The sequence below is a fragment of the Notolepis coatsorum genome (assembly GCF_963971535.1).
Source record: "Notolepis coatsorum genome assembly, chromosome: 1".
In the NCBI taxonomy this organism is placed as follows: Eukaryota; Metazoa; Chordata; class Actinopteri; order Aulopiformes; family Paralepididae; genus Notolepis; species Notolepis coatsorum.
The window spans coordinates 146,459,066-146,482,715 of record NC_140165.1 but is presented as its reverse complement, the minus strand read 5'-3'; the positions used below and the strand labels follow the sequence as shown (position 1 = coordinate 146,482,715).

The 23,650-nt window shown below is 43.8% G+C and overlaps 2 protein-coding genes across 2 annotated transcripts in view; both read right to left on the bottom strand.

The window, feature by feature from the left end:
- LOC311242551 (glycerol-3-phosphate acyltransferase 4-like) overlaps positions 1 to 6,562 on the bottom strand; it is a 45,634-nt gene extending 39,072 nt beyond the window's left edge. Inside the window, exons 1-2 of the mRNA XM_084331522.1 lie at positions 6,430 to 6,562; positions 5,095 to 5,728 (exon numbers count right to left, since the gene is read on the bottom strand). Of these exons, the coding sequence (XP_084187648.1) occupies positions 5,095 to 5,262 (168 nt within the window). The 5' untranslated portion in view covers positions 5,263 to 5,728; positions 6,430 to 6,562. The remainder of the gene's footprint in view (positions 1 to 5,094; positions 5,729 to 6,429) is intronic.
- A 230-nt stretch (positions 6,563 to 6,792) lies between these two features.
- The window catches only part of polr3d (polymerase (RNA) III (DNA directed) polypeptide D), a 36,341-nt gene continuing 19,483 nt past the window's right edge, over positions 6,793 to 23,650 (bottom strand). The window contains exons 5-9 of the mRNA XM_084325809.1: positions 18,275 to 18,399; positions 14,307 to 14,478; positions 13,952 to 14,202; positions 8,320 to 8,472; positions 6,793 to 8,172 (exon numbers count right to left, since the gene is read on the bottom strand). Coding sequence (XP_084181935.1) covers positions 8,056 to 8,172; positions 8,320 to 8,472; positions 13,952 to 14,202; positions 14,307 to 14,478; positions 18,275 to 18,399 — 818 coding nt within the window. The 3' untranslated portion in view covers positions 6,793 to 8,055. The remainder of the gene's footprint in view (positions 8,173 to 8,319; positions 8,473 to 13,951; positions 14,203 to 14,306; positions 14,479 to 18,274; positions 18,400 to 23,650) is intronic.

The following is a 23,650-nucleotide window of genomic DNA, read 5'->3' as shown; positions in this document are numbered from 1 at the left end:
AGAATCAGGAAGCGATGGGGGCGGCACCCCTCCAAAGCGCAGATCCCTGGCGCTGAAAGATCGCGCAGCGCAGGTGAAAAGATGCGACTGCTGTTACCTCGAGTATCGGAGGGGACTTGTGCTATGTATGACTTAGTCCACATTGCAGCCGGCTTGTGAGAGGCAAGAAACAGCATTCGAGACAGGGGAGGGTTGAATTGGATGATACGAAATTGGGATGGGAGAAAATATAGAAAATGGGAGAAAAAGTGGATAAGCAAAAAAATTTAGATATGGTAAGAAACATATACCACCATAACACAAGAGCCAGCATTATGTCCTGTTGTGTTCCTGGTGTAAAGAGTAAGATGGCCAGAAACCAAACAAAAATCACACGTTTTTTAAACAAAAGTAAATGCGCTTCTTTTGGAAGAAGTGTAGGATTGAGATTTAAAAAAAAATCCATCTTCTCTTAGTGTAGTGTGTTGTATTGAGTTTGTTTTTATTGTTATTGTGTTTTTATGTTTTCCATCGAGGACCACTTGGAAATAATTTTTTTTTTTTTTTTTTTTTAATCATCTTTCTTCCCCTCCTTTTTCCCGATTTTTCTCCCATCCCACCCTTCCTGGTTGTTGCGTACTTTCCCCTACTGTTGGTCCGGGAGACCGGAGACTGTCACATGCTTTCCTCCGACGCATGTGCAGCCTGGGGCAGGCCAACCTGGCCGCGCAGGTTCTCACCGGGGAGAGTGTAGCGTGTGGGAGGCCACACTATCTCTCCTCAGATCCAACCCTCGCTGAGCAGGCGCCCCGACCGAACTGTAGGGGTCGCTGTCCACAACGCCCAGGACCCACCCTTCAGCTTCCCACCCCCTGATACAGCCAATTGTATCAGCGTGAGAGGACAGCCAAGCTGATAGCAACGCCGGGAGCTGGATTCGAACAGGCGAATCCTAGTGTCTCCCGGTGTTGGTGGGAAATAAGTGTTAAGTAATGCTTTTAAGTGCAATCCTCTGGAGTGCAGGGTCATGATACTTCAATGTTATGTATGATACTTAAACCCGCCAAAATCGCTGTTCAGCGTTATTGCCCGCCATGCGTTGTCTGCCAATCGCTGTACAGCGTGTTTCAAGGTCATATTTCATATTTTCGTCATGGAATTCATATTTCACCCACGGAGCCTCGTCATATGCTGCGGGAGTAGGCTTGGGCGGTATGACGGTATTAAGGTATACCGGGGTATTTCGAAATACCGACGGTATTGAAAATCAATACAGTCTAAACGGAGTTTTGTTGTAGTGCACACACGCGCCAGCAGAGGGCGAGACTAGTCCTCACTAGTGGGGCGAGCCATGCAGAGCTGATTGTCTTCTACACAGGAGGAGGGGGAACCCCGCTTCAGTGAGTGAAATTAAATGACACGCTTACCGTTGCTGGTGCTGCGGGCTAACTGGCTATTCTGAGAGCTAACTGTAGTGTTGTGTATGATCACAACGGTGTTCACGCTTTACGGTAATGTTGCGACAGTGCTGTGAAAATACCGTAAAGCGGTGTGGTAACGAGTGTGTGTTGTTGTGTGTAGGATGCTGCGGGCGAGCTGCTACCATTCTGAGAGCTTAACGTTAGCACTAGCATGCTGCGGGCGAGCTGCTACCATTCTGAGAGCTTAACGTTAGCACTAGCATGCTGCGGGCGAGCTGCTACCATTCCGAGAGCTTAACGTTACTAGCACTAGATGCTGCGGGCTAACTGCTACCATTCTGAGAGCTTAACGTTACTAGCACTAGAGCTGCGGGCTAACTGCTACCATTCCGAGAGCTTAACGTTAGCACTAGATGCTGCGGGAGGACTGCTACCATTCTGAGAGCTTAACGTTACTAGCACTAGATGCTGCGGGAGGACTGCTACCATTCTGAGAGCTTAACGTTACTAGCACTAGATGCTGCGGGAGGACTGCTACCATTCTGAGAGCTTAATGTTACTAGCACTAGATGCTGCGGGAGGACTGCTACCATTCTGAGATCTTAACGTTAGCACTAGATGCTGCGGGCGAACTGGCCATCTCCGTGATTTGTTTACTTGGGCCATAGTAATGTCAATTTAGCAATACAATTTAAAAAGTTATAGCCCTGCAAAGCAGGTGAACATCTCCATAGACAAATAGTGCTGGCAGAGAATGGTTTAGGATGATCAAAGTGGTGGCAGAGAATGGGTTAATTTTCCTAATAAAATAAAATCAAAGACATAGGCTATATATCATGCTGGTTAGAGTATCTTATGTGTATATTCACTGCATACTTTACTTACTCATAGTATATATTTAGTGTTTATTGCAACCATATTTATTGTAATGTATAATACTAGGGATGCACCGAATGGGAAATTCTTGGCCGAAACCGATACCGAAAATAGAAAACAGTTGGCCGAAAACCGAAAGGCCAAAAATGATTCATAGAATAGATTTTTTTTACCAATGTTGTGGAACATTATGATTATGGAAAAATATATGATTATGGCTAAACTTAACTTAAATAATAAATAATCACTATTATGGGTCCATAAAACATTTATTCAGCACTTCTGAATGCATACAGTACATTAATTCCATCTTTTCTCTGGCTGCCGCAGCGGACATCTGTGCTCTACTGAGCGCACCTTTCTAGTCCCCAGCTGAATGTGCTCGCTTGACTCTGCACAGTAGACGCGTGACAGACAGACAGCGTCAATGTGAGAAACACAATCCCCCACCCCCCCTCTCGCTCTGAATAATATGCATATTAGATCACTCAGTGATTAACCGCGACGCGCATATGGTGAATGGGGATGTAAAGGCATGTTGAAGACGCATTTGTTGGACGCGTTGCGCGCAGAGTTTACATGGAGGCGGCGCGACTCCCGACAGCGCGACATCATCACAACAACACGCAAGGTTGTTAGGTTGTTTCTGTTTCGGTGATATATTTTCGGTGAAAAAACTCTTTCGGCCAAAAGCCGAAACGCCATTTTTTGCCATTTTCGGCCGAAAACTTTCGGTGCCGAAATTTTGGTGCATCCCTATATAATACTAATAGGACATAGACCTCCATCTACACCTTTGATCAAACTGCCTTACTTGCTCATAATCATATATTCAGTTAATTATATTATTAATATTTACACTGCCTATTTTTACCTTTCTACTGCACTATAATTGTATTGCCTGTATTTATGTATTCTACCATCAACATGCCCATACCTGTGCCTCCCCTCCCCATGCTGCCTGAATTTCCCCAAGAGGATCAATAAAGGAATATCTCATGATTTTTGCCATAATCGAACAGCCCTGCTGTTTTCACTTTGTGCATACAGATGCGACTGTAATTAGACATTTTACCAGCAACAGTCTAATACAAGACTATATTCGAATCATAGTCTGTAGACACTAGACACTTTACTACCTTTTTATTTGTAATTACATAGTCAAAGACTGCTGCCATAGCTAATCGTCCTCCCTTAGTCTGTATTCTGTGGGTGTCAGTGGGAACCAGTAATCAATATACTATCAAAGGCAATGGGCCAAAGAACAAAAGACCATGCTCATAAACCTCCAGGTCAGGTCAATGGGGGCTTCCATTCTAAATGAACATGTGGCAGACTTTTTCCAAATGGCATTGACGCCCAAAATTATGATTGTGCCATATGTACTGCACAGCATGGACACAAACTGCCACGTCAACTTTCCTCTACATCTGAGCGCAGCTAGTTAGGTGTGTGGACTAAGAAGAACCCCTCTGGTATCTCCCTCTGGTCCGTTTATTTCTGGCACCAGCTCCTGCTCGCAAACTTCGCAAAGGAACAGGCAGAGTGTCAGTGCGCCGACGGCTTTCGTGACAAGACGCACCAGAGAAAGAGAGACTGGGATAACCTGATCCGCTTACATGAGATGTTCCATCTTACATTGAACTCAATAGTAAAAAGAAAAAAAGGTGAACAACCCAATGAGCACGTTGAAGAACATTCTTCACGTTGAAGAGCAGAACTTGAGTTTATCTTTAATGTTGACACTTGACAAGTTAAAGTGTCATAATCTCTGGTAACAATGTACATCAGTAAACAGTGGTTCCAAGCCATGGAAAAAGCTATGCCAGTTTCGTTAACAATTTGAGAACAAATGAAGGCAGTAACAATTTCTCTGCCACCCTAGTTACATAATATGGGGAGATGGGCCCCCTGGCTGTGATGTAATCCACACCAGCTAGAGTACAAAAATAAAAGAAATAAAATCTATTGTACCAATAGTACTCGGGACAAATGAAATGTTCCCGCCCCCAAAACGGCATAACCCCTACGTCACGATCTGCTTAGGTATGGTATCACGTTAAAAAAAAAAGCTAATCCGATTGATGTTAGTCATGTTGGATTGCAGAGTAATGGGAAGTGTAGTACAGAATCAAAGTGAAACAAGATTAATTTAACCTAATGTTCTCAGATATTTCAGAAATTAAATCACCAATATTTAATTTTGAATTACCATTCATGACATTAAAAAAAAACCATGACATGACAGATAAGACGACAAACAAATAACAATGGTATATCGTCTAGCCTTGATTAGAGAGGTCCGTTTTTTCTTTGCCCTTTCAGTTGATGTAAACATGGCTTGTGTTGGAAGGAAACCAGGCAAGCACATGGCCAATGCAAATACAGACTGTCCTCTACTCAAACAATGACACATGGTAGTGTGTTTATCTAAACCTATGCCTCGTATTCACCCATTAACTCACATTCACGGTGGAGGCAACGAAGCAAGGTGCTAACCGGGAGCAGTTAGGGGTTGTGTCTTGCTCAAGGACACTTCAACACACTGCCAGGAGGAGCCGGAATCGAAACAGGAACCTTCAATGTTTGTGCACTAGTGTGGCATATCAGCTGAAAATGTTATGCAGTATATTCAACAATAACATGAGGTCGGTTGTTGGAAAAAAATGCACCATCAGCCATATTCCCGAATGTGCTTCAGTGGGTAATTATCACTATTCACAGCACCCACCATCACCACACTATATATGAAAGACACCTGTATTATCTCATTCCACCATGTGAAAAGAAAACAGATGTTTGTGCTATAAACACTCACCTCAAAGATCTTCAACAGTGTTTTCATGTAGAGCCGTCGGATGCCAAAAGACACCCCAAATATGGCAGGCACGATGATGAAGACCAGCAGTAGGGTGAACCACAACGTGAAGGAGATGCCCAGGAGAATGCATGGCAGGTTGTCAAAGGGGTTAAAGAACAGCTCCATCTTGAAGGCAGGAAGACTTTTGTATCTATCAACTTCTACGGAATATTGGCTGGCCAACAGCAGGAGGGGGACAGTGGCCTGAGTCTCTGTTGCCAGAACAAGGCCTTCATTAAGATGTGTGGGGGAGCAGACTCCTCATCACACGGCCCAGAGAATCCATCTCTGTGGAAGGGAGGATGTTGTTGCCATCTTGCAATGTCAAATCGTTTCAGTCACCATCTTTAGCATCCCTCAGGATTTAGAACATACTCTTACTCTTACTAAAAATTCCATTCATATATATTGGAAGGGTACGAAATAAATCACCAGTCCTCATAGCATTGATGTTTTTTTTTTTTTTTTTAAATCCTCCCAACTATTGAAGATATGTCAACAATGGAACAAAAACTTATTTGGCGAGCTGACTATTTGTCCGTGCTTTTGACTGGAGAAAGTCCACAGTTGTGCCGTCGAGTCTCACATTGACCTGAAAGGGGGAAACAAAGTGTTAAGACTGCAGAATAATGTGGTCGGTCATCTCTGTGGCCCAATGGGTGATACAAGATAAATGAGGATGTTCTGAATATTGTCGTGTTGGTTTCCGTTAGAGCCTGGTCACGTCGACGGTAGCGTTAGATGATGTAGTCAAACGGAGGGCAAACTAATATGAAACATTGTTGCTAAAGGGGATGAAATGCAGCGCTTCAACAATGATGGCTCCACAACAGCTGACTGAAGGAGAACAGAGGCCCTTCATACACAGCGGGAGTGGTTAGCTCAGCTCCATCATTACGTTAGTATAAATTACACGTGCGCTCATCTAAGCTAACGTTGGCTAACCAGCAGCTACCTAAAGAGTCTAGTTAGTTCAATAAGAACGCAATCGGGCAACGTTAAAGTTAGATTACGAAACTGGTACCTCGTAGTCAGTTGATTGAAAATCGAGTTTGCTAATGGCAAAGATGCGGCTAGCTAGCCGTGCTATATGTTGGATGCTAGCAAGCTATGCACGATATGCTTGCTAATGTAGCTTGCTGTCGACGAGCAGCGAGCGCCGCCTCATTTCTACCAGTTTGCGACATTAACGAGACCCGACCAAAGAACACCGACTAGCTCACTTGGTTGGCAACCATACAAGAAGTTAGCTAAGTTACACGCTAGTGGCCACATACGTAATGTGCTGCTCACCTTTAATGTGAATGGCAGGGGTGCAAGTCTTCCATAACCATCACTTGTCTTTGTCTCAACCCTTCCAACTCCTCCACCCAGTGAGCTTGACGAGGATGATAACGCTGCTGCGTTTCAGATGTCCAGCCCAGCCCTTTGCTTTGGCCTCAACGTGAACCTCGTTCTGCTGCTGGGACGCAGGCTGCTCGCCTCGTTTGCTATGAGCTAACAGTTACTGCCATCTGGTGGCGAGGAACAAATGGCTTCCATCCGACTAAAGGCTGTCATTAGAAATGACTCAACAGGCAGGGGTGGGGACTTAGTATAATACTATTTCAGGAATATTTCAAATAATTTCATATCGACATGTACTGGGATGACAAAATCATGTTTATTCACACATTTACATAAATGTACAGCAAAGGCATTGTGTTTATGACCATACTTGAGGATCTTCATTCCACTTTTCCACTGGAAAAAAACCTTTAATTTGGCACAACAGAGAATCACATGAGATATCTTGTTTAACTGCAGGGTTCATACACCTTTTTTCCCAAATCAAATTCCATTCCAGTTTCTTTTGAATGTGTCAGGTCTTGTTTTGGCATGCTACCACACTATGGCTGTAGACTTATGTAAGCAAAAAAAATATTTGGGTTGTTATTCCATGAAAGGTAACAAGATCCATCTGCAGCCATTACAGACTTGCTGGCTTTCTAACAAATTTCCAAGAACCCATTTGGACATAACTTGAAAACACAATTTTCAAATTCAATCCATGACTATTCCAGGTTTCCCATGACCATATGAACCCTGAATTAAATACAGTAAATCTTTCAGACCAAAAAGGTGAGAATTGAAAAAATATTTGTCAACACTATTTTCTCACAAATTGATACATTTCAATATGTTAGAATATCCAGCCTCAAGAAATTATGCAGAATCAAAATCACAATTATGTTTGAATGTCACTCCTATGCAGAGCCGCCTGTACGTCACAGCCTGCTTAACACCTCCGTCTCTACACTTGTACGTCAGCCTGCTTAACACCTCCGTCTCTACGCTTGTACATCACAGCCTGCTAAACACCTCTGCCCAAGAGAGCAAACATTTGTACCAAATCCAAACATCTGTCACCAAATTAGTCTGAAAGAAAATGCAGCTATACCATTGATTTGGGTTTACAGAGTATCACTAATAACCAAAAAGTAAGCTGTCTGAATATTTATGAGTTAGGCAGTGATGTAGAATGTAGATCATAGAAAAGTAAATGGACTATAATGCTATATCTTTCCTGTGTAATGCGCTCATGCCGAAGGCACAGATGCCATGTAATTAACTATTCCAACTTTTTTCAACACATTTTAGGTTCTTATTCATAAATGTGACAAAATGATATGGGCAGAACATAAATATATTATTATTTATTAAATATGTTAAGGGGATAATAATACAAGTAAAGGTAGCACCATTTAGTTTACTTCCTGTTTGGGCAGAGATGTTTGAGAGTGGAACATCATCCAACTCTCTGCATAGGAGAATGCTTAAATGTGTCAGGACCCTCTAGGATAGCCCTGGCATTGGATTGTCAATGTGTGGGATCCTCAATTCAGTGCACTACCAACCCCTGGTCTAATAAGGGCCCCATCATGTACTGCTTTCCAGGAGAGCTTCGAAATCTGGGGAGCAAACCATTTTATGCTTGATGTGCCCCAATACCGTCATATCACCTGATCGACCCTCTGTCCCTACTGACACCAGCTCCTGAAAAGAGAAGGGGCAGAGCAGGTCAGAAGAATAAAAAAACGAACAACTTACTACTATTGGTGCCTTCAAGTCATGTCCGAAATATTGTAAATACGATATGAATGACCCAACCTAATAAATAGCAGAGCATTGCCGTTGTCTCACCTGGAGGAAAGCGCACGACGTTCCCAGTGCCACATCAAGGGTGATGTGTCCCAGTATGAGTTGCACCCGTCCAGACTTCCGCACCAACATCTTCCCAATAAGACCCTCCCGGAGGTCCTTCAGGTTACAGCTGTTTTCTTCTGGCTCCTCCTCCTGTTAACATGTAAAACACACGTTTTACCCACACTGCCTCACCGAATGTCTACTACACACAACATATAAAACACGTTTACCCACTCTGCCTAGGGGTGGGGGAAAAAATCGATACGTAGTAGTATCGCGATACTTTGCGAAAGTTTGCGTGGGGATACTGTATCGATACAGGGACGCCAAGTATCAATTAATAAAAAATAAAAATTTGTATAAGGAAGTTGCATTGTTCATTTCAATACCTGTAATAGTACAGTACTCCACACACACACACATGTGCATTCAGTTAAGTTGGAATATGACTGTAATACAAACAGTTCAGTTTGTCAGGTACATGCAACACAGATTACAGTGTTTACATCTGTCTGCTTGAGAAAATACCATGTTCTGCAATAAAAATTATTGAAGTGAGATGAACAGACTGAACTTTATTTTATTAGATAAAACATGTTGACTTTGCAGTTGAAAAAAGGTAATACTCAGCGTATCGAGATATATTTAGTATCGCGATCAGGGCTGTACGCTAAGCTTTTTCACTAGGGGCACACTTGCCCCTAAATTAGAAATTTAGGGGCAAAAAATATGTTTTAGGGGCAAATTTTTAAATAACAATTTTACCATTATAGTGCAAAAAAATATGTTCCTCCTGCCTCATTACTGTGGTCCTTTTATTTAACATTTAAGTGCTTTTGTTGTCAGGTTTGTATCTTTTATAATGAACCAACTAGGGCTGGGCGATATGGCCTAAATATGATATCACGATATTTTCTGACCTTTCGGCGATACACGATACACATCTCACAATGTTTTTCTTTTTTACCCCAAACAATTCATTATGAGGCTTACCAAGACAGTATGAGTTTGCAAGCTAACATTAAAGACAAAATAAAATACCCATGCATTTAGCATTTTTATATTATATATTAGATTTAGATTATTGGATTATTAGATTATATATTGCATATATTTAGCAATGAGATATTATATGATTTAGATATGAAATATGATGAATTGAAAATGGGGGACCCTGATGTAAACAAGACAAAAGTCTTTCTCTGGTCTGCATCCCCTTAACAATTGTATGTATTGAGCTTTATACAACGGCATGCAAATTTCTCGATTCTGATTGGCCATTCACACGTCTTTATTGACAACAATCCACGGTCCTGGGCTCAGGACCCGCCCACAACCAAATCACATAACCCTCCCCGGCTCACTCCGGGAGAAAACAGGATCGCCGAGTACAAATGGTTATGTTGAAAGCACCATAACGACTAAATATGAAGCGATTATGTCAAGGGGAATGTGTTAGTATTTTAAACAATGTTGGATGATGTAATTGATGGGTCTTGACTCAATCTAGAACAAAAGAAAAATCGCGGATTGATTGATAGATTAATTGATTGATTTAAATTTCTTCCTTCCTACTTTCCGACTGCAGCGTTCTCTCTCACACTGTCCGACGCTGGCGTACCCACAAACACACACACACACACACATACACACACACACGCACACACACACTGTGACACACACACACACACACACGCACACACACACACACACACTCCTGTCTGCAACAGCGGGGGAGTCAGACTGAGAGAGAAGCAGCGCTGTTTTAAGTGAGCATGGTCTATTGAATTGATTGATTGGTTGATTGCTAATTTTATTACTGTACCCCTGGTTTCCAACTGGTTAAGTTTAGGCTAAAAGAAATAAATAAAAAAATAGGGCGAAGAAAACGTTTTTTTCCTATAGGGCAAAGAAAACGTTTTAATAAATTTTCAATCAATCATTCCAATAATACACAGTTGGATGTGTTAGTTGGTTGGATGCACTTCAAGCTGCTTCCACATGAGGCAACTTCTCTCAATCATTCCAATAATACACAGTTGGATGTGTTAGTTTGGTTGGATGCACTTCAAGCTGCTTCCACATGGAGTTGTGGGAACTACTTTTTCTGGCGGATGGTTTTTTCAATAAATCTTCGATTAATGTGTGTTTATTGTATAGAAATAAGGTTGGATGAATCTGGCAGTTGTATAAAAGCTTTACACCACGTGCAGTCGTGATTTGTGACCAATAAACCATGCCTAGGGGGGTCTAACGACCCTCGGCTGCGCCTCGGGCCTAACAACCACCCCTAGGCATGGTTTATTGGTCACAAACCACTCCTGCGTGTGATGTAATGCTTAAGTACTGTACCCATTCTGCAATATGTTAATAAAGTTTTAAACCAATCAATCAATAAATAAATAGCATTTTAGCATTTTTATGAAACTACTGTATATTTGTATGTCTCTAAATGTTTTGATGAATTGAAAATGGAGGACCCTTATGTAAAAAAGCCGAAAGTCTCTCTGGTCTTCATCCTCCTGTACTGTATTGTACCCATTATGCAATCTGTTAATAAAGTTCTCATTCATTCATTCTGACGGAAAAACAGAATAATTTTGATTGACAGTAGAGTCTGCCAATTACGTCACAACGCTTGCACCCGCCCTGCTGTTCTTAGCACCAATCGGCAAGCGCATTCGTTTTTGACTTCCTGAATGCCCCGTGTGCTGACATCAACAAAGCTACTTACATTAGCTCCCCGCGGCCCACGAGTAGGAGACCAGTGCTCTGCAGGATGACTAAATGAGGCATAATGATTTTACATCAACGAATGTTATAATAAAAGCCTTTCCATACATCTGTCTGATTGAAAACTTTATTAACAGACCGCGGAATGGGCATATCTCAGCACAGGCTGAGATATGAACGAGTAACGTGTGGACCAGATTGACGCGACACAAGGTTTACACAACAGCCCCCACCCCTTGTTTTATTGTATTTGTACCTGTACTACCTGCTGTCAGCTGTTTATCTCTCTCCGTGAGCTTGATTAGCTCACGTTAGCTAGCGTTAGCTCCGCGGCTAACCCTGAACTAAATCAATGACATCATTTCGAGTAGTTTTCACTGCACATAGAAGCAGCCAAACAGCGGGAGAATTTCGGGAGCATATGGCCAAAACCCAGTTAGGAACCATCGATTCCCATCCATACTACTAACTTTACTTTTCTTCATAGCTAAATCAGACAGTCAGCCAGTCTATCAGAGTGAGTGCTCAGTTGATTTTCCCCGCTGATCATACCTGAGTGCTCAGCGTCATCACACGCCTTGGATCATTTAGGAGTGAAAATGCGAATGCAAGGCTTGAAATCCCTACTCGCAAGCCCGCCCCCAAATATTATTTACCAATCGCAACGGCCAATTAAAGGGGCAATTTGCGATGAGATCATCGCAGCGTACAGCCCTGGCGATACTATCGTATCGTGATGCAAGTATCGCGATAGTATCGTATCGTCTCTGGCGATTCCCACCCCTAACTCTGCCTCACCGAATGTCTACTACACACAACATATACAAACATCAGTAGTAGAGGTGAAGAACAAGATCTGATCAAATATACATTTTAAAAAGATGAGGGGCGCCCCAGTGGCGAACCACATAGCGCGCTCAGCCGCGACACGGCCGACCCGGGTTCGATTCCCGAACCCGTCATTATTGGCCGAATGTCTTCCCCCCACTCTGTCTCCCATTCATCTCTATCGACTGGGCCCCGTTCCCCGTACCTGGCTAACTGAGTTAGCCGGATCATTTCCAGTATAGCCTGACTTAAGCCGGACCTTTCTGTTCCCCGACGCTCGATTGTCCAAATCACCATGACAACAGATAAAAAAGTTTGAGCCTGGTCGAGAGCAGGCTTAAGTTCAGTTAGCTGGATGAACCATGGCCACGCCCCCGCAAAGAAATGACAGCTCGCTTCCTGAAATGATTCTCACAGTCTAGGATCTGCATTATACCATTCTGAATTACGTTTTTGTGCTTCATTCTTCCAGAGGGGGCTTTTGAAATGTAAAATAGACCCAAAATGCTGATACTAAATTCACGTTGTCCTAAATAATGCACGTTATATATACCGTGGCGCTCGCTAGGTGCGATGTACACATTATGTGGTTATTTTAACAACGCGCAGCATTGCAAATGTGAATCCTGCAGGGATATTTTTAATGATTGAAACCTATCGCTCGTTTGGCTCTGATTCCTTTCATATTCTCCGCTGTGGGAGCGCCTGGATTGTGTTTCATTCAAGCATAAAATTGAAGTGTCTATGCGTGGATTGTGGTTTTTGTGGATTATGAATTACGAGGAATCTGAGGATTGTTGAATTGTATCATCACTCACACGTTATTGTGATATTGTAACTGGGATTAATGCATTTGAGAATAAAGAGATAAAACTTCATTCAAAAGAAGGATATTCTAAACACGGGTCTCTTGTCCATTGATGGTCTTGGATACACAATGGATATATCCCGTCTGGCACAGTGGTCCAACGGCAGTGTTCACTCCTGGCAAGCCGGCGACCCGGGTTCGAGACCCCGCGTTTCCAATATGATTTTTTTGGAATATAATATTAATGATTATACGCAAAAGTAGCCTAGTTTTAAGTTAAAATATTATAAATCTACATGCATTGAGGATGTCATTCTTTATATAGCTCTCAACATGCACCAAATTGACGTATTTACATTTCAAAAAGAAAGCTAGAAGAAGTGGGATTCGAACGCGGGTCGTCCGTGTGAAAGACAAAATGCTCGACCATCAGACCACGGTGGCAGACAAATGAAACATCAACCATACATCCATCAATGGATAAGAGAGCCGTATCCTTATTCTGAAACTGTTGAACTAATTATTTTCGCTAGCAAGATCTCATTTGATTATCCATTCCATGAACCTACTGCCAGCAGGGCACGTTTAAAGAAATATAATCTGATTGATTGATTGGGGTAATGAGGGACTTAAAATGTGCCTATAGATTATGCATTTAACTTGTCGGCGAGGCTATTGAGCCGTACTGCAATCTGTTAATAAAGTTTTAAATCAATCAATCAATCAATGCCGTTAGAAAATCAGGATCTCTGCTCTCGACACTTGCTGCCTTCTCGGCTGAGGCGGGCGCGCGCACTGATCCTGAGTATCAAGTCTGGTTCGAGTTAACGAGACTGAATCCACCTTCGAGGAACAGGAAAATCCCGGCTTCAAACATCGGGTTAATTGAATCTGGATAATGGGACTCTTGATCGACTTAGTTGAACCAGGTACGGGGAATAGAGCCCTGGACTGCCCAGTAGAAATAAAGCGATAAAACGCCAAAAATATATCTTAAAAAAAAAAGATGCGATAAGGTGTAAATTATGCTGATGTTAATATGTTGATGCCTCAACCTGTTGATATGTAATTGTATTTCTGCCTTTCAATGTGAATATCTTTCTAAATATCTTAATGATCATCCCTTTATCTTTATGTGTAATTGTGTAGTAATCCTCTCATGCTGTGTTGTGTACACAGTGATTGCTGTTAGTGTGCATGTCTGTAGCTTTCCCTCCCGAGTCAGATCAATAAATATGTGACGCTCAAATCTTCCTGTACCTGAGAGTCTGTTTTCAAAAGCACAGACTGTCCGTCCTCGGACTTAACCTCAGTCTTCACCGGTTTGGCCTCACTGGTGGGGGGCTGACCGGGCAGCGAGTCTGGTAGCTGCATGAAGAACAGCTCCTCCCCTTTGCTCAGACTCCAGCTGTGAAGAAGCTCAGGCAACATCTCTGGTTCAGGGAGAGGAGGAGGCCGGAAAGTAGGCTCCATCTTCTTATCCTCCAGGGTATCATCTGGCTCCTGTTTTACTGAAGACACACACACACATATATATATATATTATATATATATATATAGAGAGCGAGAGAGAGAGAGAGTCAGCAGCATCACATAATTCTCACTTGTTTATTACCTTTAACTTCAGATGAGGGCTCGGGATCCATATCGTCAGCACCTTCCTCTATTTTTTCAATTTTAGGAGCACTCATGTCAAATTCTTCCTTAAATCCCCATCCTGTCACAGCGAGAGGAAGCTGGACGGGGCAGCTTCTCTCCTCACTCTTCAGATAAGGGTCATCTATGAACTGTAAAACAAGAACACACAGTATCACAGATACAGAACATGATGCCAGATTCTGTGAATATGAGTCAAAGTGACACATGAAAGCTGTCACTAGGGGAAGAGTGGATAAGTGAGTGAGTGAGTGACATTGGGTGCTTTCACACCTGCCTCTTTTAGTCCAGTTGAACCGAACCCTGGAGCGTTTACCCCCGTGGTGCGGTTCATTTGGACTAGTGTGCACACTAGAATCAAACTCAGGTCCGTAACAAACAACTGTACCCTGGTCCACCTGTTTGAGGTGTTCTTGGTCTGCTTCCAAGTGAACACTGGAGTGGTTTGTTTGTGTAAAAAATAAAAACGATTGGACCAAAAGCAGGAAAATATCTGAAAATGCACACATCTAATGAAGCTGATAAAAGCCAAATAATATTGTGATACTAAACAAAAAACTTGCTTGCATAATTCAGGTGACAGACAGAAGCACATAAATCACTGACAGTTTATCACTTTTTGTAACGATTTTTGCCACTGTGCTACCTTTTGGTAATTTCTCATGTTAATCTCCTGTTTTTCATCAAAAACGGTTAGCAACATGAATCAAGGCGGGATCCACAAAGAATGGATTGCGCAGTGCTAATTGCACCCTTAACTGTGCCGGGTTTGCGCGCGGTATCTGCTCCGTCTTTGTGAGCTATCCACAAAGGACATTGCGCGGATGAGATACTAGCGCAGACACGCTCATTATGTGTGCAGTTTGCTCCTGATCTGCTCCAGCACAGTGGAGTTTGGCCACCCCTGGTATAGAGCTTGCTTAATTTGTATTTTCATGACCCATTGCATACTTTGTTTTTGTCACCATCTTTCATCATTTATATGTGCTGCTTAACACATTCACGGCCAGGGGTCGCCGTTTACCTTCTGTATAGAACGCCAGTGCTGTAAGTCAAATGGGGCACTTTGTTCACTTGCGAGTGCTTAAAATATATCTTATATTATAGCTATGGGTCTAATACACCCGTCGATTGTCAGTGAGTTGCTTCCAGTCAACATGCACGAAACAGATTGTTTTTTCATCCATACATTTCCGTTTTGAATATCAGTATAGTTTGTGATTCTTAGTAATCCCAGGAAAAGACGCGATAATAGCGTTTTAGTGAATGGCAATAGCGAATAAAAGAAATAACGAGTTAAACACGTATATAGACACGTGGTTGGCCCTCAAGCGTCGGCTCCCAATCACATATATAATATACGTGGTTGGCCAGGAATGTGTTAACACATTGGGCGCCAAAGACGAGTTAACTAGTTTTTGGCCGCCATGTGTTGAGTGCCAAAGATGAGTAAACTCAAATTTTTTTTTATTTTTTTATTCATTACAGGTTCACGGACCTTAGTGTTACCATAGAAAATCATTCTGAGATCCTGAGAGTGCAATACCGGCCGCATCCTGCTAGGTGGCAGTATCGCCCACCCTTTGAAACCTTATTTCACACTGTGTCACATCTAATTTCGTCCGGGCGGAGAATTTAGACCAAGCCAAGTAAATCGCTTCATCCGATCACTCCGATTTACATCGACAAGACGAGATCAAATGCAGACGCAGTTCTGTTCTGGCTCCGCTGTCATCGTCACACACACTCCGCTGTCAGTGCAGCCAGCAGGTGTGTCTGATTGGCTGCACTGATGCAGTGTCGGTGTCAGTGGCCTTGATTGCGAACAGCTGCGCACAGCGGTCATTATTGTTCCACAGGTCCGTTATCAAGTAATATCGGACCTCTGAAGAGCGCTATTGACCAATCACAAGCAAGCATTTCGGCGAATGTGAAAACGCCATGTAATAAATATATATATTCACCACGGTATAACACGCGAACGTATACATGAAAGGATTTGAACGAGGGATAGTTAATGTCAAATGAGCCATAGTATTGTCTCCATAGCTATAATATAGAATATAGATATAGCCCTGCAAACACCGCAACGCACAGTTTTCAAATGTCCAATCTAACGAATTGTGTTTGGTCATAAAATTCTTAAAATGTTAAATGTGATTATAATGAGGAGTGTTAATGTATAGCGACGTGCACGGGCTGACTGCATGAAGACCGGCCATCAGAATGTTAATTTGGGATAAATAAATAATGCGTTTTATTTATTTCCGTTGTATTGTGCTTGTGCATGATGACATACATAATCAAATGTCCAATCTAATTGTTCTATTCATGCAAATATCTGAAGCATTTTTAGTAAGGTGACTAACCTCTCAAGCACTCATTGCTTTGTTCACTCACTCATATCATGTTATTCAATAGGCAGTGTCCTGAAATAATCAGTAGTGCCGAATTTCTCAATTCTCCGCTTGAAATAATTAATCAAAATGTCAAATCTAACTCATTTCGTTTACTCAATAGCCTACTGCTGAATAACATGGACAAATACATTATACATTTTTTGGAACACCATAGTGCTGAATCTTTATACCGAATTAAGCACTGTGCCAGTGAAGATATTTTATAATTAATGAATATTTTGAGTGAGCAAGTTGTATTTAATGTTTAGTTAGGATAATAGCCTGAATCATCATTATACTCCAGAATAAACTTTTCATTGGCCTGTTTCCGACGAAACGTTATAAATTACGTTTATTCTGGCGCATACGAGTGTGCGGTGGTACAATTGCAACGTGAGTGCAGTCAATAATGATAATAATAATAAACGTATTTATATAGCACCTTTCATACAAGGATTGCAGTTCAAAGTGCTTTATATGAATACATACTAAAACAAGTAAAATCAATCAATCAATAACGCCGACAACATTGGGAAAGTCGACAACGTTAAATAACAATATTTAAATAATAAATACGATTGCATGGGATCTCTGGGTGGCTGGCTCAATATCATCCTTGATTTCATCCAGTAGATAAATGATTGCTTGAGCTGGCAACCTGTGTCTCCGGTTGATTTTGGTCTCACTTAAATAAAAAAGGTGATATTCTCCTTAGAAATATTTTTCCACAGGCACGCCTGGCATTACGATGCCTGCGTCTGCCAACAATTACGGCTGCCATGATCACCTGCGAGACGCTGGCAGTGACGCTGGCATGATGCCCCTTTATAGCGCTCATGGTTTTGCGCTTAATTACCACCATGTCTGTGAAGACGGTAGTTGCGTCGCGTTAACGGCTCAGTGCAATTTGCGCCAGGCTTTGTGGATTGGGAGCGGCTTTGGACGAGGCTCATTTGCATAGAAAGGGGACATGTTCCGCCCATATTACCTCATTTAAATATACGCTAATTGCACCGGACGCAATGCTGACTGAATGCAGTTACCACCTCATTTCACCCGTTGCGCGTCCTCTGTGGATAGCAAACTGTGTTTCAGCGCTGTGCAATGGCTTTGCATCGGAAAAAGCCGTGCAAACCCTTTGTGGATTCCGCCCGCAGTCTTTATATGGGGAGATTTGTGTTGCCAGGATTAGATTGACAGAAATATTCATGTACATTTTAAGCCCCAGAAAATCTGGCAGGTATGATATTCAAAATGATGTTTAGAAAGTTTGGTTTGTCAATTGACAATATGAAACATAACTGAAGTAACAATTTCACTTTTGATTCAGACCATTTCCAAACTAACCAGTGCCCATTGTGGGTCTATGACCTGCAAGCCCTGGCAGCACATCACCCCCACCCTTATCCACTGTATTCTGTATTATTACTACTAGGTGCTTCACATGAGAAAAACATGAATGACTGGACGGGAAATGGACAGAGGCAGGTTTAGGCTACTTCTAATATCAGATACAAAAGGGTCTCACATTGTCTCTTTCCAGCTTGCGAAGAATCTCTTTGGTTTCTTCCTCAGTTTCCCTCTTCTCCTTTTTGATATTGATGATGGGCGAGGGACCCACACTTGGAGCATCTCTCTCACTTTCATATGTACCTGAGTAAAAACAGATGAGTATACTTAACACTTTGAGTGCCAGCCACGAGAAATCTTGTTATTTCATGCCATGCGTTGAGTGCCAATGACGAGAAATCTCGTTATTTAATCATTATTGCTTTTATTAGCGATATCCATACATTTTTCATCAATCTAGCCTCACGTTATCATTGGGACTGTCTATGAGGTATTTTCCCTAACAGGGAAAATACCGCCCCCTATCGTCTCCCGGATGGTAATGCACCCATTGGATTGGACTCAATGGAAATGCATCAGAAAAAAAAACTCCGGAATCCACATTTTACTTCAGGCATGTAACCGTTGATTTGAAAACTATTCATAAATCAGCCGGAAAATGACAACGTGTTGTGTGTATTCCAGTAAAGAGCTATTATCACAGAATCTTTTTTTCCCCCCTAGTAATTTCCAAAAACGTCCGTTTTTCAAAACGGTATAAAACGGAAATGTACCGATGAAAAAACAATCCGTTTCGTACATGTTGACTGCAAGCAAGTCATTGATAAGCGACGGGCGTATTAGACACATAGCCATAATATAGAATATAGAAATAGCTCAGCGAAAATTATGAAATATCGGAAAATCAGTCCAAAAAGGCTGGCATTCAAGCGATAAATAGTGCGCCCCCTGCTGGCACTCGGTGTTAACACTTTGATTGCCAGCCATTGTGCCCATCCTTATGCCCAGTCTGCCAGTGCTGTAACCCTATGGAGATGTTTACCTTCTTTGCAGGGCTATAACTTTTTAAACATTATAGCTATATCGACATTACTATGGCCCATTCAACATCGGTATCCATCGTTCCGGATGTGGGAACGTTATATTTTTTCATTCATACATTGTTGTGTTAATACCGTCGAGAATATAAGTATGTTTTTAAGGTTTTCTGCAGTAATTCCTAAAACGCGAGTTATAGGCCCTGACGCATATGATAGATTATCGATTGGCGTTTCTTTCCCATACACGCTATATTAAAAAATTCAAATGTATATGATCGGTATACATTATGCTTCATCATGAGTGAAGGAAAGGGGGGGGGGTCGTTTATACTTCCTTGATCATCAGTAACGGCTTTATTTAGTATGGGTTGATATGTTGAGCAGATGGATTGCCGTGAAATGAATAAACAATCTGGCTGAAAATAACGTTATATTCCTCTTACCATGCGCCGATGAGACTGGAGGAAAAATATTCCAATTATTTGACGTCGATCTGCTAGATCCATTTCCCGTTTGTATGACGCAATAAACGCCGAAATCATATTGATTATTGCGTTTCGAAAGCAATCCCATGCACTCGAGTGTGTATCTAGACCCACGTTACAAGATATTACTGCCGGAGGAATTTCCTCGATGCACCGAGCGCCACTTCCGGTTTGGCTTGGAGTGTAACTTGCCCGATCATCCACCAGGCGGCGGTATTGAGGCGTTGCAATATCAGACAGGGTCCAGCTGCAGTCCCGGAGGGAGGCTGGATGAATTATGAATGCCATGGCAAAAAAATTAAATATTGATTCCAAAAACGAGTTAACTCGTTTCTGGTGCACAACGCATGGCCGGCAATAACAAGTATACTCGTTTTTGGCGTCCAATGTGTTAAGGATAAGCACTCATAAAAGAGCACTCATCGACACATAATTATAAAATTAGAGCCTCCTGCTAATTGCATGGTGTAGCTTTAGAACGATAGGTTATGACTATAACCAAGTTCTGTTAATTAGGGGTGACGCTTGGCATCACTCATGCACTCCCTCGCGTAAGAGAAGAGCGTAAGAATGGAAAACCAGCCCCAGCACCCCGTACTTGGTATTCCCAGGAGGTCACCCAACCAAGTACCAACCAAGACCAACCTGCATGGCGGCCGAGATCCGACGAGATCGGGCGCGTACAGGTTGGCACGGCCATAAGCCATTACGACAGTGTAGAATACAATGTACCCAACAAGGGTTCCATAGCGCTCAACCCTGTGACACCCGGACCGACCTAGCATTTTTCCCCCTGAAAAAAGCCCAAGTCCCTCAGGGTACCAGAACAGCAGATCTGCATCCCCGGCGGACAACGAGTTTAACTGATCCGGACCAGCGCGACCAGAACCAGTCCCGTGCCCTAACCACGCCGACATGCCAACTCCAGGAGAAGGGGCAGATATGCGTGTTGATCTTAAACATAAAAAGAAGGCGCCACTCAGACGTTTCGGTGCGAACCGCGCCCGGCGGCCCACCCCCAGGGCGTGAGACCCTTCCACATATGTTCAGATCCATTCCGTTATCATCCCCTGATATGAACGAGAACCCATCGACAACCACACAGGGCGTCGGAAGAGGAAAAACCCCCATCCCAATTGCTTTATAAAAACGCTGTTTTAACCCCAAGCAATCAAGGCGCGCCAGTCAGTTACCAATGTCCAACAGAACATCCTGAGCTAGCACTATGTGTGCGTTGGACATACCCACATCAATAATAGGCTATTTAGACCATCTTATTGAATCCCCAAGACGCCCAGGGGAACGACAAGAGGGGCGGGATGCAACCAACTCCATGAATGAATGAATGAAAACTTTATCCAACAGATTGCAGAAAGGGTACAACACAGTACGGCTCAATACACACAATTGTTAAGGGGAGGCAGACCTGAGAAAGACGTTAGTCTTGTTTCCATCAGGGACCCCCATTTCCAATTCATATAGACACATCCAACTCTTTATAATAATAAAGAAGAAGCATCACCCGTATGAACCCAACTGCACAGCTGGGAGCAAAAAACCCGTTTTCACACGATTTTACATCCAGTCACTCTTTTAATCAGAGAGTAAGACTAGACCCTCCCAGAAAACCTTCCCACACAAGTTGTAGTCATGAGAAAGACATGCCAACTGTGAGTCACGTGACCAACTGACTCAAGTTACACATAAATCGAGCGCAGCAGACCCGTGAGCCCTACGCTCTAACTCGACGCCTTAAGACACCGTAACTCATGGAAGGCGTCGCCATAGCAACACCGCTACGACGGGTGGAAACCCTGCCGGCTCCTGTTTGTAATAGGAGTTGGCAGGATAACCCCCCCCCCCCTGCCAAGACGTCCTACCGGCTCGGCCCTGACTGGCTCAGCAGAAGAGATAGAAAAAATCTCCTAAACCAATCAAGTGGGAAGGAGGGGTTTATTCGACACCCCCTCACAAAAAACCCTTCGTTCCCTACACACAGAAAACAACCGTAGCCATTTTGAAAACCTCCGGTAGAATGCTAATGTATAGCGTAAGCTAATACAATGCCCGCTACCCACAAAATGTGAACAGGATTTACAACAAAAAACAAGTCGCATGTGTGTGAATCCTACACCCGTTGACTATGTCGTACATAGCAAAAACGCTGACCGAGAGTAACGGCTAGGCCGTGGAACGTGTGTGTACGAGTATTACTGCAACTAACAACACAGCATTGTGAGACACATACTTAGTTCAAGCAATGGAATAACACCAGTTTCTACCTGCATGTGGAGCGTCAGGCTAATAGAACCCCCTATGACTGAGTGTATGTTGCAGACCTTGCTTAATCTCGTAACACAACACGACTCATCTCACAACGTAAAAGTGCAGATTCAAATTTACACAACCCCATCATATGATCTGTGAAGAAACACAGTTTGTTTGCCAAAAAACATAGTCCCCCTTATGTCGGGGAACTTTTTATTTCACAAGTTTTTTAAAGCACAAAATCATAGAGGGGCCGGGGAGGGTGTAAAGGAGAGGGGACACAGAGGAGAAAAGTCACTTTCAGCGGCGTCTGCCACCTCACGCCGCTCGAGTCTTGCCACCCCGAGGAGCCCCGAGGAGCCCCGGAGGGACGGTAGTTTACTGTCTTGCTGGTCACGACGTTCCCTACCGTCTCCTCCGGTCGTGGATGGGCCGGCGGTAGCAGAAGCGCCGTCTCTTTTCCTGGCCTTCTTGGAGGGGCCAGCAGCGGCGGCGGAGGCAGTGGTAGGGACGACGGAGACAGCTCGACGTCGTGGAAGCCTTCTGACTCCACCGGCAAGGACGGGAGGCGGAAAATGGGGTTGGAGGATGGATCTCTCCTCTGCCATCTCTCTGCATGTTGAGGTCATCAACCGCAGGGCCTTCCCGAACAGACCAGCGTCGGAGAGGGCGGCCGTCAGAAGAGGGGCTCTCTTCTTCTCTGGCACACGGGCCTGCTCCAGCCAAAGATGACGCTGGCCCAGGGTGGCCAGGGCGCGCACTTTCCCCATGGCTATGGCCAGCACCTGGGTAAGGTGCAGGACAGCTCCTGCCGCCTGGGTGATCTGATCGCATTTTACCTCGTTCAGATCCGTGCCGCCCGTCATAATCCCCGATACAAATCTAGCCAGGTGGGCGATGTTAGACGCCGCAGCCAGCGATTGTGTACCAGCGATGAATGACTGGTCACCCCAATATGCCAATCGCCTAGCCGATCTACCCTGGAGGACCGGCTTGCATAAGGGTTCCCACACCATATCCGGACAGAGGAGAGCGGCCATCGGACTATCAAGCCGAGGCACGCCCTCCCCCATACCTTTGACCAACCCCGACACCCGCGTAACTGGTACGTAGATGGGGGTTAGTCCCATGATGTTGGAAACCGCCTGACCCTGACGAACATAGGCCCCCATTGAGGGGAAAAATGGGTAGACAACATCCACCCCTCTCACTGGGCGACGCTGCCAGAGATGACCTATGAGATCATCAGGGACAGGAGCAGGCAATGGCAGCGGCAGCGGCACGCCGTTTGCGGCGGCGGCTACCGCCATGAGCTCGGGGAACAAAGCCTGCAGTTCCCCCTGCGGACCCTCCTCCACCGAACCCGCATCCCTCACATGCAGCAGGCTGCAACTGGTCAAGGAGCCACAGTCTGATGTGGCCGATAGTAGGGCATCCTGCTGATGAGGCCAAGGTGGTTCCTCGACATCTTCGAACAAGGCGTCCCACGGAGCCATTTCTCCCCCCTCAGGTGTTTCCTGAGGAGGGATACTCTCCTCCACGGGACCATCATACAAGAATCCGTCCGCCTCTTCCATGAAGTCCTCAGTTTCCATCGGAAATCCAGAGCCGGACGCATCCTCGCTGGTCTCCAGCAGTTCCCCAAAACCAGGCCGTTCGCGCCTGCATGCTACCATGCGACGTGAACGGGCAGACGCGAAAAGTTTGCGTCGCAAATCCTCCGGCTCCAAGACAACCCCCCGTTCACCAACGGACGATTCC